A 16,993-nucleotide genomic window follows, 5' to 3' on the forward strand; every position below is an offset into this window, starting at 1 on the left:
CATGTTTGATTGAGCTGATTTATAGTTACCAATTGATATGTAGTTGTCTTCCAAACCAGTTTAGAACCAGACTGGAAATCTTTATCCAGTTGAAAAGTAAATGAACCACTGTACCTCAGTACAGTATTATGGGCTGTTCAAGACCGGACATTATTCAACAGATGATAAATATTCTTAAAAGCGCACATTGTGATTTGTTAAACTTGAAACTTTTATTACAGTTGGGGAAATGCTGAAAAGCCATTTCCTAATTATTTCATTTAATTCAAATTAATTTATTTATTTTAAATTCTTACACATGCTAAGACTATTGTAAACAAAAGGAATAAGTTGTAAAACCGTTAACTGAACGAAGGAATTAATAGTAATCTCGCTGTAGCCTCGCAGTAATCTCGCGATAGTCTCGCTGCCCTACACGCTCTGCGTCTGAGAGCTCGACGTCACATCCGCTCTCTTTCGGGCTTCGCACGGCTCCAGCATGGCGGACACCGGTACAGTGGAGACGCTTCTACATCGGATTGAGAAAGCGGACGACGGGGTGGACAGCCTGGACGTAGCGAGCAGCCTCGGGTTGGACCACCAGGTCATCGTTGGAGCCGTGAAGAGTCTGCAGGCGCTTGGCGACGTGAGTTTCGCGGGCTGAGAGTCGGCGGAAGTTAGGCTGTCATGGTCACCGCTTGATGTGACTGATGCAATAAGGTCAGGTTTAAAGGGGCGATAACTGGACGTAGGGTTCGTTTCTCACCTGCAGTAAAGTACAACGCAGTCCAGTGAGGCAGATGCGATGAACGCGGTTATAAAATCCACTGCTGACATTCAGGAAAGTTGACAGTCTGGTTTGTTGAATTGTGTGCAGATAATCTCCGCGGAGCTGCGCTCCTCCAAGCACTGGGAACTGACGGAGGAGGGCCGTGAGATAGCCGAGCAGGGCAGCCATGAAGCCCGGGTCTTCAACTCCGTCCCTCTGGAGGGCTTGCCACAGAGTGAGCTCATGGTGAGTGTCCAGGTGGAGTGGTCAGGTACACTGGTAGCTGACAGGTCAGCCCCAAACTGGTGTGAGCATTAGGTTAAAGATGCAAACCCAACTAGAGAAAGCCTTCTGCTGTTTTGTGCTATAGTTTATAATAATACTGATTGTGCAATGAATCCCAAATGTTACCAAGCTTAATTATATGTCTTGTTTATACTCATCTAAATGTGGTTATAACAAATATTAACAAACATCCAGCGTGTTAGAAATATCCATATTGTGTTCAACATACAGTTCAGGCAACTTTTCTTATAGCAAACCCTTCATTTGCTTAGCTGATGAAGATTTTGTGGCAATTATATAAAATAATATTAATATATTAGTAAGGATGTGTGATCTTGGTTCCCTGGTGGCTGTTTTTGGAGTTTATAAATGGAACATACATTTGAACATATTCACAACATCACTAAGCAAATTGGAAGCAGCATGCAGGTCAGAAGGAGAGGATGAAACAGCCACTTTTGTTATTGGGTGGATTAACTTAACTGTTAAATTTACATGTTTTCTCACTCTGTGATCTTCTGGATATATGAGTTTGTAATTGGCTGGAGGTTTGTAGTAACATGAGCTCCTCCAGAACATCCTTAGATGTTAATCTAAATGTCCTGCTTCTCATCTACAAAAACACAACTGAATAAGTTTACTTGGAAGACTCCACAGAAGGATCATATTCTGTGTACTGCTTTTATTTTGGCAATTTTTATTTGTTGAATAATATTTTTTAATAGCAGTTTTTATTTCATTTTAATGTTTTTTATTTGGGGATTTTATAGGACAGTCATGCTTGGTGTGTGGAGATCTTACTGTTTGATGTAATGTTTTTCTTGAACTGTCTGCAAACCAAGTTATTAGGGACAATAAATAAGTTCCTTGTTGAGTCATATGTGTTCCTTAATGACTCTGTGATATACAAAGCAGCTTTGTGGTCAATCCTACGAGCTTCCTTAGGTGACAAGCAGATTAGCATCAACCCAAACAGAACCACCTGGGATTAGAGTTGGAACAGATCCATCGTCCTTTATATTGTTGTCATGCTGTTGAACCTCTGCATTCTCGTTGCATAGAAACTGTCCTTTGGGAAGATCGGCTTTAGCAAGGCCATGTCCAACAAGTGGATCCGAGTGGACAAGACCCACGAGGGAGGCCCCAGGATATTCAAAACTGTATGTGTTCATACACACAGACCTACCAATGTGTCCTTTAGGGGTTTCATTCTCATTAAGATGTGTTTGTGTGTGTGTGGTTCCGCTTTGGCCGTCAGGTGGAGAGCATCCAAGACCAGGTCAGAGAGAAGCTGCATCTGGTGCAGAAAGGAGACTCCACCCAGCTGGAAGAGAAGGAGAAGAACGAGCTGAAGAAGAGAAAACTGCTCTCTGAAGTGTAAGTGATGAGCTGTTGTCCAGCAGGTGGCAGCAGAGGGTTTGTTGTTGATCAAGAGCTGAGTTCAGCTCATCAGACTGGTTGCGTCAGCCTTTTAATGCAGCTCATCCGTCATTAAACGCAGGATTAATTTCCTCTGTGTTAGAAAACATGACGTGCTGGCGTCACGGCAGTTTATATCAGGGCAGGATGATGACAGAACCAGCAGAAGGACAGAAATGAACCCGGCGGGAGGCCAAACCAAAAGCTGAAACACGATGAGATTTCTACATTTTTGTGTAGATTTAGTCTCCTCTTATTAAAATGTCTGTGTGATACAGAAAGAAAAGTTACCAGAGCTTTTAAAAACAGGCTCATAAAAGATACTATGTTCTAAAATAAGTCCAAAACCAGAAAACCTAAATTTACAGTTATTATAAATTACAGTATAGTGGGTCATAAAAAGGATTTGTTTTAAATGGATGATAATCTGTGAAAGTGCCTTAAAATAACTTTATCATAAAATGCATAAAAAGCTTAAATGAATTTAAGTAAATATATCATTAATTAAATCAGTGGTTCCCAACCTGTGGTCCCCCAAAGACTACAGGGTGTCCTTGAGGCTTTGAGCATTGAGAGCCATTGTGGTTCATGTCCACACATCGTCCCTATTTTAAAAAAAAAAGTAAGGGTACACGTTAATTTAATTAATTTAACTTTGGAAGGACGGGACTTGTTTATGGTGAGAATCTCACTTGAAAACATAAAAGCAAGCATGGTTTCAGCACGGGTTGAGGCAGGGGGTCCATGGCTTTTAGTATATGCATGAAGGGGGTTCCTGAGGAAGAACGTTGAGAACCACTGGATTAAATGATCCTTTGCCACTTTATTAAGTCCACCTTGCTAGTACCAGGTCAGACCCACTTTTACACCCAAAACTGCTTCAGTTCTTGTTGTCATTGATCCAACAAGGTGTTGGAAACATTCCTCAGAGATTTGGCTCATATTGTCATGACATCATCACACAGTTGCTGCACATCCATGATGAGAATCTCCCGTTCCACCACATCCCAAAGCTGCTCTACTGGATTGAGATCTGGTAACTGTGGAGGTCGTTGGAGTCCAGTGAACTCAATGTCATGTGCTAGAAAGCAGGTGGAGATGATCTGAGCTTTGTGACATGGTGCATTATCCTGCTGGAAGTAGCATCAGAAGATGCTACACTGTGGTCATAAAGGGATGGACATGGTCAGCAACAGCTGTGGTGTTTAAACAATGCCATGTTTAAATTCCCCTTCTTCCTCATTCTGATGCTCAGTTTGAACTTCAGCAAGTCGTCTTCATCATGTCTACATGACTAGATGTGTTGTGTTGCTGCCGTGTGATTGGCTGATGAGATATTTGTGTTAACAAGCAGTTGAACAGGTGTACTTAATAAAGTGGCTGATGGTATATAAGATTAAAACTGCTACACTGTATGATGTACATGGTCGACACTTATTAACCTGCTCATCCTCGTACAGCATTAAATAAGTCCACTTGCACATGATTCCAGTCTGAAACTCAATTTTTTTTCTCTGCTTAAACTATGATGTAAGTTAAACAGGAAAAAGCTCAGCTGGAGGCAGCCCAAACAAGCAGCTACACCCAAAAAGGCTGCAACCTGTCATGCCAATGTTTTTAAGCGGCTTCTGAAAAAACAACAAAAAAAAGGCCAAAGTGGCTTATGTTAAGAGGATCTGGTTTCACTGCGGGGACGTTGTGCTCTATACACAGCGTGAAGCTACAGATGATTTCATACATGTATATCGGAAACTGGATTAAATAATTGATCAGCTGTTTGACAGAAGGTGAATCCTGTCTCCACTACATGCAGCTCTAAACATCTTATCTCTGTTTAATTAACTCGACTTGACGTTCACCTTCACCCTGCTGCTTTAGGACTCTGTTATCTCCATGTTCACAAAGCAAACATGACTCTCTCCTCTGCTTCTACGTGTTAGATGATCATAAATACAGAATGAGTCAGAGAAGCTGCAGTTCAAAACAAGGAGAACATGTGGATTTTGGTGTCAGATCACTGAAATATACTCTGGATTTGTACCACGCTGTGTATCCAACATCAATCCTCTTACTCTGGATGCTGTTTCTCATCAGAATTCAGCTAAATTAAGCTGATTTAACCAACCGTCTCTCCTCAGAGGCTCTTTTTTCCCCTATCGGGAAATCTTCAACATAGAGCCGCCTCAGATGCACATTAAACACACGCTGCAGGGCTTTCACACACACACATACACAATGTTTGTTAAATACTCTGATGTCATTAGAGGGAGATTTTGGTGATTATTCATGTGCACGCTTGATATTACTTTAATCCCATCTCACCTCAGTGAAACTTCTCTGCTGTAGCAGCAACGACAACAGAAATGTTACGTTATGTCTCATCTGTAGCATTTTATGTGGATGAAACCACTGAAATGAGGCTGCAAGTGTGTAATGTTTCTATTTACTATTTCTATTTATGAATGAACTAGACTGGATGAGTGAAAAATGTTTATTTTTCTCACAAAGTGTTTACGCCCACTGACACTAATGTCCCTTTAAATGATTTTTATTTGTGTAAATTTTAGCAAAACTACCTAAAAAATATATATATATTTTATTTTCTATACAGCTTAAAATATTAACAATTAATGCTAATTAATTGTTAATATTGCCAGTGCTGCTCATACTGACTGTCAGATGGATGTTAAATCAGTGATTTCATTCATTCATATTTTTTTTTTTTTTTTTTTTTTTTAATTCTGCATTTATTATCTTTATCATTTTATTTTGGATTTAATTTTATTTTTCACTTAATTTTTTAAATGCATTTATTTGATTTATTTAGATTTTACATTTATTTTTTTTACTTTTCTATTATCATATTCTGTGTTCTAATATGTGATTACATTTTTATTTCTTTTAATTACTTTAAAATGATGATTTATTAGTGTATTTATTTTTTTATATCATTTTTTTTCTAAAAAAAAGAGCTTTTTATTATTTTATTTTATTACTTTATTTTATTATATTTTTTCATTTTTATTATATTTACCATTTTATTCTCATCAATGGTTTAATTGATTTTATTTTAAATTTATTTTTAAATCTTATTTATCTAATTAATTTATATATTGATTGATAATTGTTGTGTTTTATATTATCAGAATAAAAGATTATTTCTCACTTTTTTCTTTTAATGATCTCTTGAATCCTTCTGTGCTTCTAGGACATCTGAAGTTGTTTTAATTGTTTTTTTAGGACAGTAAAGTCTTACTGGATCACAAAGGGAAGCTCCTTCAGCACCACTGTGACCAAGCAGGAGACAGAACTCACCCCTGAGATGATCACGACGTGAGTCTCCCTTCTCTCTATCTGTTTGTTTAGCACAGTTGTAAATGAGGAAAAAAGCGTCCTGTCTGGCCTCCTCTGTCAGTCGGTGACGGTGTGCAGGGTCTCAGACTGAGGACGCAGAGAATCATCTGCCCACATATGGGGAAAAGTCCAAAGATATGGACCCGGTCCTAAAGGCAGAGCAGGACAGAAGACCGACTTGTTGCATGTGTCTAAACTTTTAACTGGTCTGAACTCATGATGCAGCTTGTAATGCTGACAGTGAGACGTTAAAATGACAGAACGCGCTCACCTCAGGTTCACATCAAAGCTTATCATAGAGGGGATTTAGCTAAAAGCAGCTTCCAGATGTTCACTGTTCTCATGGCCCAAAAAAAGTCAAACTGATGTGGCCTTTGTCCACACACCATAGATTTGATGCTCTCAGCTGTCTGAGATGCAGATTAAAAACATTAAAGCCATGTTGCATAGTTGTTACCTTGGTCTGGAAGGAGGGTGGGATCTTAAACGGCTCTTCTTTCATCCAATTGTAGTGGCAGCTGGAAGGAGAAGAAGTTCAAACCCTACAACTTTGAAGCCATGGGCGTGGCCCCAGACTGCGGTCACCTGCACCCGCTCATGAAGGTGCGATCCCAGTTCAGGCAGATCTTCCTGGAGATGGGGTGAGCAGCTGGGAAACAGAAGAATCATTAAAGATTAAGATCTCTGACTCATAAAAAGCAACACAAACTTGTTTTTGTAGTTTCACCGAGATGCCGACCAACAACTTCATAGAAAGCTCTTTCTGGAACTTTGACTCGCTTTTCCAGCCTCAGCAGCACCCGGCCAGAGACCAGCACGACACCTTCTTCCTGTCTGGTAAGTCTCTATGCGTCAGCTTCCCTAAATCCAGTCCCAGTTTTCTGAGATCAGTCACTCAGATCATCTTTCAGACCCGGCACTCGCCCACCAGTTCCCAGCAGACTACCTGGAGAGGGTGAAGAAGGTCCACTCAGAGGGAGGCTACGGCTCACAGGGGTGAGGCGTGATCATTAGCTCAAACACCAGTGTAGTCATCATCACTGCCCCCTGCATCATCCTACTGATTCTCCATCCTGCTGCGTTTTAGATACAAATACGACTGGAAGATGGAGGAGGCTCAGAAGAACATCCTGCGCACGCACACGACAGCAGCCAGCGCTCGCATGCTGTATAAGCTGGCGCAGCAGGTGAGATCAGCAAACGCTAAAATTCCTGATTCACCTCCATGTGGCTGCCGTATTACGGGCCTGAAATGAAGCGTTATTACCCGCAGATGAGGAATAAATTAATAAAGTTTTGGCTAAAATGCTGCAAACTGTCAGAACTGGCATACTTCTGCATGTGTGGTGCACACATGTTGTTATTAATGAAGCTCTCCTCATCACCCGCATGTCCACTCAGGAGAAATTCACCCCCGTCAAGTATTTCTCCATCGACCGAGTCTTCAGGAACGAGACTTTGGACGCCACCCACCTGGCAGAGTTCCACCAGATCGAGGGCGTGGTGGCCGACTATGGGCTGACGCTGGGAGACCTCATGGGCGTCCTGCATCAGTTCTTCACTAAGCTAGGTGAGAATCAGCAGACGACGCTGGGAAGTGGACTTTAGAGAGAACGCTTCAGGGTCCAAAGGATGGCACAGAAATGGTTCCTTTGTTGTTTCTTTCAGGAATAACCAAACTACGCTTCAAGCCGGCCTATAATCCGTACACAGAGCCCAGCATGGAGGTGTTCAGCTACCATGAAGGTACAGCTGAGCTACACATGTGGTCCAGTTTGTCTGACTGCTGCTTTAAATTCATGATTAATTTAGTTTCAACCAACGAACCACAGTGGAATTTCAGAGAAAACGTGAAGCAAACATCTGCAGCAGGCAGGAACCTGATGTACTAAAATACTGTCAGTAGAAATGTAATTGTGACTAACTACATTTAGTAAGGATGAGTTGGACTGAGTTTAATCCAGCTGCAGATGATGAACAAAAAAATCCAAATCAAAAATCAGACAAGAGTAGGCGAATGTCAGTAATCTGTCCATTTTAGGCCTTAAGAGGTCTTTTCCAAAGATAAAACATACGACTATAATGAGGGAGCAAATGACAATAAAGAACTAAAAATAAAAAGACCAGTAATGGGTCGTGGTGGTCTCGCATCCCTTCCCCAGACCATCCTCCACTCTATCCAACCAACCCCCTGGCCCCCACGTCCACATCACGCTTAGGCCTACCTTGTTAGTTTGTGATACCTGACACGTTCCTTTCTTTTCCTCATCATTGAACCACTTTCTTACGTCCATTCTCCAAAGGTATCAGTCGCTGGTACTTCACTGAAGCTAGCCAATGACTGAATATCGCAATAGCTTGAAGAATAAATTACAATCTTGAAGTTCTTGCAAGATTTGGTGAATATATAGGCACACAGATAAAATCAGTGTTGGGATAGTTGCACTAAAATAGTGGTTACTAGTTACTCATTACTTCTGTAAATTGTAATGAAATTACTTTACTAGTTGCTGCGTTTGAAAAGTAACGTCACTACTTATTTCTTAATTCACCGTGTAGACATGGATAAACAACATAGCCCAATCATCACTGCCTGCCTGCATAGTGTTTACTGTATATTGTAAACAAAATGGCTTTAAAACCACAAGAACAACATCCCTGTCTGTGGGAAGAAATGAGCACACTTGTCTCATCATCATTTTATCTAGTATTTTTCTAAACCTGGCGATTCAGTAGTCGACAGGGGGAGCACGTCTCCTACAATGAACCCTGCAACTTGCTTGTTAATTTCTGTCTTACCGGCTGCTGCGCTCCAGGAAATGTTGAAAAAAGCTTAGCTTGTTTAGGCGGGTCGGCTGCTTGTTTAGGTGGGTCGGCTGCTTGTTTAGGCGGGTCGGCTGCTTGTTTAGGCGGGTCGGCTGCTTGTTTAGGCGGGTTGGCTGCTGAAGGACACCTTCCACTGACCGGCGACCAGGATCTTTCACCACAACTGGACTGAACTGAAAATAATGCGAATATCGCCACTGACCAAAAGCCCGTAACCCTGACTCTCCAGCTTCATTTCTCTCTTTAGTTGGCGCACAATCAGCTGAGTCACGCAAATCGGTCTCTATGGCAACGTACCTAGGCAAGCACACACACAGAAAAACATGTTACTGTAGTCAGTAGAGTAATTTCGTTACCGATATTTTAGGTGTAACGCATTACTTCGTTACCCAAAAAAGTAATATCGTTACTGTAACTTGTTACTCCCATCAGTAGATAAACATACACATCGTGTTGGATATCCAACACTGGATAAAATATACAGACACACACACACAACTTGCAAATATCGCTAGAGGTCCATTTTCTCAGCGGCAGCAGGAAGCAGGAACTGATTCTAAAGCCTTGTTTCCACCAATGGGGGCAGGTGGGTCAGGACGCATTGTATGGCATTTCACACGTAGAAACTGGGAATGATGCTCTCATACCTGACCCCACCTGTAGTACTTTGTTGGGAACCTTCTGTTGGGGTACCAGTCTAACCAGTCCAACCCAAATGGGTGGAGCTTGACACACTGCAATCCTTGATTGGTTGAAAAAAAGTCACCTTCTGTGCAACCTGGTATAAAAACAAAGCAGGAGCAGCTCCTTGTTTAGAGCAACAGATTTTCTTTTGTTGGTTAAATCTCAGTTTTACAAAGCACCGCCAAGAAGAAAGAACACAAACTGTTGAGTGATGCCATTCTCCTCCATTGTTTTTGAGTCGTGTTTTGGTTAAACTTTAAGGAAGGCTCTGCGATGGCGTGATGCTATTACGTAGCTGAGCCATCTATCGCTGTACGGCTTACACTCCGCCTTCCAGGTGAGGTTACGGTTGGCTGTGAGAACACAGCGAGGTTACAGTTTACAAACCATATCCACACGCTAACCGTCCCGTCCTGACCCGTTGGTCAAAACGAGGCTGAGTTATGATGATTTAGTACCACTATAAAAGAAGATTTTAAATAATTATGAATGAAAATAATGTTTAAAAGTATGTAAATTACAATTAAAGGGCCTGTTCCTGGATAGAAGGGCCTGATTTGTAAATGGGAGGGCCTAGCCCACTGGGGCCCGCCCACAGCGCCGGCTCTGCAAAATACACAAAATGATGGTGGGTATGGACAAAGTAGACGAAGATGTCGTTGTTGAAGCAAAAATTCTGTGAAAAGTCAAAACCTGCACACTAAAAGGAGGACATGAACGCCACATGCAGCATCTGTCAGACCGCGAGGCATCACCACATTTCTTTTTTTCATCTGCTTTTCCAGCAGTTCTCTTTTATGGTTTTTCTCCAGTCTAATTCCCTTTTCCACATGCAGGACTCAAAAAGTGGGTGGAAGTGGGAAATTCTGGGGTCTTCAGACCGGAGATGCTGCTGCCCATGGGCCTTCCTGAGGATGTGTCGGTAATCGCCTGGGGCCTGTCTCTGGAGAGGTGAGAGAACACAGACGATTCCCACACCAATGACCTCGCTTACGTCGTCCGGCTCGGCGTGACGACATCATGCACTTAGAAAACGGGAACATATCTGTTTTTTTTTGTTTGTTTTTTTTAAACCACAGTATAGTTCCTATTTAGGGATTAAAGGTGTGCAACTCGGTCTGCTGTAGCTCACGTCTGACCTACATTTCATATATTAGCACTAGTTTTCTGAAGAGGATTTGCCCATTCATACATGCTTTCTTTGTTATAATATTGAGTACGGTTACTCCGTCTGATGGGATGTAACTCTATCAGCTGTTTAGAGCTGATCTAAATCCTGTTGAATTTCTCAGTCTTTTCAACCCATTTTTAACTCATAGTTCCATTTGCCCATATTATTGACTAAATCTCATGTGGTGGTCTCTCTACAGCAAACTGTTTAAATACAGTTTTATTTGGATTGAACTGGGAGTGCTAATAACATGCAATCGTGTGAACTGGGAAAAGCTTGAATAATCCATGCAGGGTAATCCTTGCTGCATCTCCCAGCCCTCTGCTGTTTTTAACTCTCAGACCTGAGGCCTGCTCTATAAACCAGGAGTTATGGATGGGGAGGTAACTTCAAAACAACTGGTGTTCAGGGTTTGGTGCTGGTTCCAGTTCAGTGTAGGGAACTCTTTCTTACACCTAGATGACAGATTAACAGGCCTGACTGTGTGGCTTTCTAACCAGTCTGTTGTCTGTGAAAATCCTTCCTCGAAGCAGCCGGGGAACTCCGTCACAGATTTCCAGAGCGTGACCTGTTAAAGCACAAATCTCTACATCCTTATTAGATCCTCCAGGACCATTAAACACCTCCAGGATTACAGCTGAATGATCAAGACTAAAATAGTCTTACACTGAAAATACGCTCACCGGCTACTTTATCAGGTCTACTGGTTCACTCGCTTGTTAACACAAGTATCAGCCAATCACACGGCAGCAGCTCAACACATTCAGTCATGTGGACATGATGAGGACGACTTGCTGAAGTTCAAACTGAGCATCAGAATGAGGAAGAAAGAGGATTAAAGTGACTTTAACATGGCATGGTTGTTGGTCTGAGTATTTACTGGGATTATCATACACAACCATCTCTAGGGTCTACAAAGAATGGTCTGAATGAGAAAAGTCTTGTTGATGTTTGAGGACAGAGGAGAATGGGCAGATTGGTGGGCGATGATAGAAAATCAACAGGAAGTCAACAACTGGTTCCAACTAAGATGGAGAATAGCGTAGCATGAAGTAGCAGAAGACCACACTGGGTGCCACTCCTGTCAGCTAAGACTCACAGTTCACACAGACCCACCAAAACTGGACAATAGAAGATGGAGAAATGTTGTCTGGTCTGATGAGTCACCATTTCAGCTCAACTTTGAGATCGTAGGGTCAGAATTAGGTGGAAACAACATGAAAACATGCATCCATCCTGCCTTGGATCAACAGTCCAGGCTGCTGATGGTGTGGGGGATATTTTCTTGGCAAACTTTGTGGCCATCATTCAACCACCACATTCTACCCGAGTATTGTTGCTGACCATGTCCATCCACAGTGTAGCATCTTTTGCCAATCTTCCCCATCTTCTTCCAACTACTTCCTAGAACATAACAATGAGTTCACTTTACTCCAACGGCCTCCACAGTCACCAAATCTCCAGTAGTGGTAGTCCAGTAGAGCAGCTTCGGGATGTGGTAGAACGGGAGATTCTCATCCTGGATGTGCAGCCGACAAACCTGCAGCAGCTGTGCTACCTTTAGCATAAATGATGTTCATAGTTCATAGTTAGCATAATATGCTTTGTCACACCTCATATTCTTAATTTTTTCATTACTTGATAAGCTGTTCCAGCCGTGTAGCTGTTCATCTCAGATGTCTACTGGCAAAAAATAAAGAAAAAAAGAGGCAGATATCGGTGGTGATTCTTGACTCTATAATTGTGGTCCTGCACAAAATCAGTTGGTCCACGGTGTTGCATCCAATAAGAAGTGAGCATTTGGTTCTGTTGCAACCACAGTGTGAGCTCATGAACTTGGACCTTTGGTCCACACAGCATTGAGCTGATGTGTAGCTACTACAACATAAGATGGTTGTGCAAATTGTGCTAATGGTTGGCTAGTTTGAGGCTAATGCGTTGTTGCAAGCTGTAGAGCTGATTTGCATCATGGAGCTCATCATAAAAAATGTAATAAAGTACATCATCATTCTGTCTTTTAACATGTTTTTATGTGTTTATGAGTCCAGCGTAATTTAATTAAAACATCTGGATGTTTGCTCAGACTTTTAAAGACTAAACAACCGATGTAATGACATCAATTATCTGCTATCCGCATCAAAATCAGACCAAGTACCTGATGTGTTATACTTATCGTGCTGCTCATGTTTTACTTTCTGCTAAACAAACGCTGCTTTCTCTTCTGACCTGCAGGCCCACCATGATCAAATACGGCATCAACAACATCAGAGAACTGGTGGGACACAAGGTGAACCTACAGATGGTCTACGACAGCCCCATATGCCGACTGGACTCCTGAGTTTCACCCACCCTGTTATTATTATTAATCCAAAGGACTGGTTTTCACCGTACAGCATTTCTCCATCTGTAGAGGAAGCCCTCCTCCCTCTGCTCTTAGATAAAGCTGTTGGTGTGAAAGCCACTGCTGCACAGACGCAGCATTGTTCCGAACTCTGAAACCATTTTTTACAAACCCAAGTTATTAGATTCAATGACCTTGTACAGGAAAAAAACTTAGCAATGTGACAGATAGAAAAATAAAAATGTTTTTTCTAGCTGCGAATATGGTCTGATTCCTTTTTCTGTTCTCTCATAAGTTCATTTTACTCGTGACCATTAATATCCATGTCAGTTAAAAAGGAAAAAATCTTTTCTTTCCAAAGTCTTGCAGCAAAATAAGTTTACAATGAACCTAAATATCTCATGAGACTCTCAAGCGTTTGGTTGGTGTTCCTTTCCAAACGCAGATTACAGGACTATGTTAAACGCAGCTGTCTGTTGTGACGGGGAAAAAAGAGGCCACGGACATGTTTGGATGGGATTCCAGGAATGTGGGATTACTAACAACCTTTGAGTTTCTTTGGTTGTGTTTTGAGTGAAGACCAGACTGTCCTGCTTGTGCCTCTCAACAGTGGATACGTTTCTAAATATAAATGTGCATGTGTATTGAGTATTGCTGTTTATTTTTGTTATTTTAAACATTTTCGTCTGTATTGTCTGAAAAGTTTTAAATGATGTATTAATCCTCTAAAATCGTCTTTGCTTTTTTAGATTTGTACATATTGAAGTTATAAAAATCCAATGGCTTTAAAATATCTTGGGAATGACCACAACTTCTTCCTCAGACAGTAAAAGAGGATCTATTAATATGCTAATCTGGCCCCGCCCACTCCTCCACCTGCCAGGTTGGCAAGCATCTGGTCAAGTCCTGGCAGCCAGATCCCCCTGGCTGTTTTCTAGCTAAAGCTCTAGCTCAGGGGTGTCAAACATGCGGCCCGGGTCCCAAAACCAGCCCGCTAGAGTGTCCAACCTGCCCCCAGGATAAATTTGGTAAATGTGAAAACGACATAGAAGAAAATAACTGTAAATCCTAGTTTGTCCACCTGAGGTTGCTTTTTATGATTAAATATAAAACATTTCCAAGACCGGGGGAGAACTTATATCTTACCTAAAAGGTCTGATTTCAGTTTGTGTTATGAGGGGAATCAGTTCAGATGGTCAGTATTATTACACATGTGTCGATATGTACATGTAAGTACATTTACAATAACTTGGCTCTTGAAAGGTTACTCTGATCATAATGTGAAATACTGCATCATTTCGGTTCTAAATATGTGATGAAATGTTTAATTTCTAGATCTATTATTTGTAAGTATGAATGATAAACTGAGATAAAATATTGATGACAACGCATTTAAGTTTCTCAAGAAATTTCCAGTTAAGAATATGTTTTTCTAAAAAGGTGGTCCATTAAATGTAAACATCTTGAAAACATACTTGCTGGAGTTTTCCTTATTTATTGGTTATCATGCTGTTATTTTACTGGCCCTGCCCGCTTGGGATCAAATGAACCATTTACACCACATTTCATGCACAAGACAATTCAAGGTCTTTAGATTAAACAATTAAAATAAGTTTGACTCCCCTGCTTTACCTTCTCATTTCATTGGTTCCTCACGGTGAATGAAATTTACCTGTTCATCACAAGTAGGCGGGACTGGTTCCTCCAACCTTCTATATGGACCGTGCAAACCTCTCCTCTACGGGGTTATAAGTGGTGCAAAAAACCTCATATATAGCATGAATGGATGATTTTAGTCATGAAATGTACATATAAAAGAAATCCTGCTTAAGAATATTATGGTTTTGTTTTCTTTTATTTATTCATTTGTGCATAATGTCAAATGAAACAAACTTGTGACTGCCTACAAATCTCCCACAAACCTTATACTACTGTCTCCAACTCTGGAAAAATATGCATTTAAAATTTATTTTATCAACATTAAAGTAGCACTGCATAACTTTCTGACCTTAAGAATACATGTTTCTGATTCATTTTGGTGACACAGTGACATTCATCATGTATATTCCTGTAGCTTTTTGTTGCCCAGCAACACTTCATAACTTTATCTTCCAGCCTGGAGCATGATGTTACAGCAGAGTGTTGCTTTATGCATCATGTTCCACACCAAAAACTGGAGCTGATCACACTGGTCGTTTTCAATGTGCACCATAGAGGAAGAGAAGAAAAGAAAATTTAAAAAGACCAAGAGATAACACAAGAGTCAACATCTGACTGACTTTTACTGGCTGGAGAGAACTCGGAGAAGAGCCAGGATGCGAGACTATGCTGATTTAGACGCCATTTGGCAGCACCAAAGTTAGAAAATCTGCTAAAGTCCAGTAGTGCTTCTTTAAAATATGAATAAAAATACATCCAAGAGATTTTTAAAGTAACCAAACAACAACTGCAACAAAAAACTGTGACTCTGAAAACTACTCTCCTTCAGGAGTACCTAAGCTCCTGAGCGATTAACCTTCCCAGCATGCCTCGTATGCTTTGGTGCTAAGCTGCATTGTTTGACTCTTCAGACCAAACAAGAGTCTGTGACTGTGTGCAACACTTGTAATAAACACTGCAGGATTAAGGCATCGTGTGTGTGTACAGGTTGAATTGCTGGAACTCTGTTAAGTCGTCGTCTTAGCCTAATCCCCCAGTGTCTTGAAATAACGTTATGCAGAATCGTGTAAGTCGGCCAGGTTGGAAGCAGGCACGGAAACATCATAGAGTAAAATTAACTCTTGGAAGTGAGACATGTCTTATACTGAGAAAGTTGTCAATCTGTGAGCTGACTAGCTAATAATCTCTTGTCACACAGGTGGATTGAAACAGCTGAACAGACGGACAATCAGTCAGTCTCAGGGTCTCAGGAAAAACTGAGTGGACATAAAACAATCCTGCATGAAAGATACGTGCAACGTTTGATCTGGAGAAAAAACATCTTTTATTTTTGTTCACATTGAAAGAAGATGGGTGTGTTGAAGCCTGCTGTCAGGCACCATTTTTATCTTCTGCTCTACACCTTTTGTTTTGAGGTCCTCTGCTCAGGCTTCTGTTTGTAAGATGTGCAAGAGTCTCAAGTCATGTAGCGTGAAACTAAAGAATTCCTTCAACATATGAAAACAGAGCAGTCATTGCAGTTCTTTTTGCTGCTGAAGGTCAGCTGCCACATCATCTTGTAATATTACGGCCACATTAGGCCATAGTTGTCCAGATCAGAGCTCCCTCGGGATGCTGATCTCTTTGTGTGGGCCCGGGCTTGCTGGGAGCGCATGAGGAGCATGGCCCGTCGGGCTGAGCGAGTGTGGAAAGAAAGAGGGGATGTAAGGGATAGCGGCCATCAGCAGAGGGCTGCCCTGCGGGCTGTCGTCACGGGACAGAGGGATGACCACATCGTCCTGGTCCCAGACGTGGAAGGCGTTGTGGGCGAACGGATGCGCTGAGTGGGGGTGGCTGAAGCTCATGCGCTGAGGGTTGCTCTCTGTGTTCTTTTCCTCATCTCCAGGTGGACCCAGAACACAATCTGAAACAAATTACATGCTGACAGTCATGAAAAGTAAATAATACCTATTTTTAGTTTATTAGCTGTTGACCAAAGTAACATCCAAGTTAAGGCTTCGAGGTTTAGATTGACAAGAACCATAAATCAGCTTTTCAAGAACTTTATTGTAACACTGTCGTAACATTTTCTATAGTGTAATTTGGATTTAAAGCTTCAGGGAAGAGTGATACAATCAAAAGAGATCTTTCTGCAAATGTTACCCAGATTTTCTAGAAGTTAAAAAAAAATGAAAGGGAACAAAAATGTGCAACTAACAACTTCAACTGAGTTATTTTAGAAACAAACATGACTGGTGAAATGCAACTTAAACAAACTTTCAGGTCCATTACAAGGTTCCTGGAACTTTGTGGGAAAAGTTTCCAAGATGTTAACATTTAGGGAACCAAACATGCGACTAAGATTTGATTTATGTCAGATTTTTTTTTTTTTTTTTTGTTAAATATTACAACTAATTAAAACTTTATAGGTCCGTTCCCAGAACTAAGATAAGAAAGGTTCCTGCATTGTTGTAGAAAAAGGTTTTGACACTAAAGATGTAAAGAGAATGTTATGGGAACCAAACAT

The 16,993-nt window shown here is 41.2% G+C and overlaps 1 protein-coding gene across 1 annotated transcript; it reads left to right on the forward strand.

Annotated features, from left to right (window-relative positions):
• Positions 1-437: 437 nt before the first annotated feature.
• Positions 438-13,089, forward strand: farsa (phenylalanyl-tRNA synthetase subunit alpha). The gene is made up of 13 exons (XM_041977124.1): positions 438-625; positions 857-994; positions 2,095-2,193; positions 2,292-2,410; positions 5,693-5,785; positions 6,319-6,447; positions 6,528-6,643; positions 6,718-6,802; positions 6,894-6,993; positions 7,208-7,376; positions 7,475-7,552; positions 10,153-10,267; positions 12,720-13,089. The coding sequence occupies exons 1-13, from the start codon at positions 479-481 to the stop codon at positions 12,823-12,825; spliced, it is 1,494 nt and encodes a 497-aa protein (XP_041833058.1). The 5' UTR covers positions 438-478; the 3' UTR covers positions 12,826-13,089.
• The last annotated feature ends 3,904 nt before the right edge of the window (positions 13,090-16,993 follow it).

Source organism: Melanotaenia boesemani, chromosome 2 (genome assembly GCF_017639745.1).
Source record: "Melanotaenia boesemani isolate fMelBoe1 chromosome 2, fMelBoe1.pri, whole genome shotgun sequence".
In the NCBI taxonomy this organism is placed as follows: Eukaryota; Metazoa; Chordata; class Actinopteri; order Atheriniformes; family Melanotaeniidae; genus Melanotaenia; species Melanotaenia boesemani.

Excerpts from the sequence above, each read along its gene's own strand:
- farsa (XM_041977124.1), top strand. The coding sequence starts at position 479 with ATGGCGGACACCGGTACAGTGGAGACGCTTCTACATCGGATTGAGAAA. Across the intron at positions 7,553-10,152 it reads GGTGTTCAGCTACCATGAAG|GACTCAAAAAGTGGGTGGAA; the intron begins GTACAGCTGAGC and ends TTCCACATGCAG. Across the intron at positions 10,268-12,719 it reads TGGGGCCTGTCTCTGGAGAG|GCCCACCATGATCAAATACG; the intron begins GTGAGAGAACAC and ends TCTGACCTGCAG.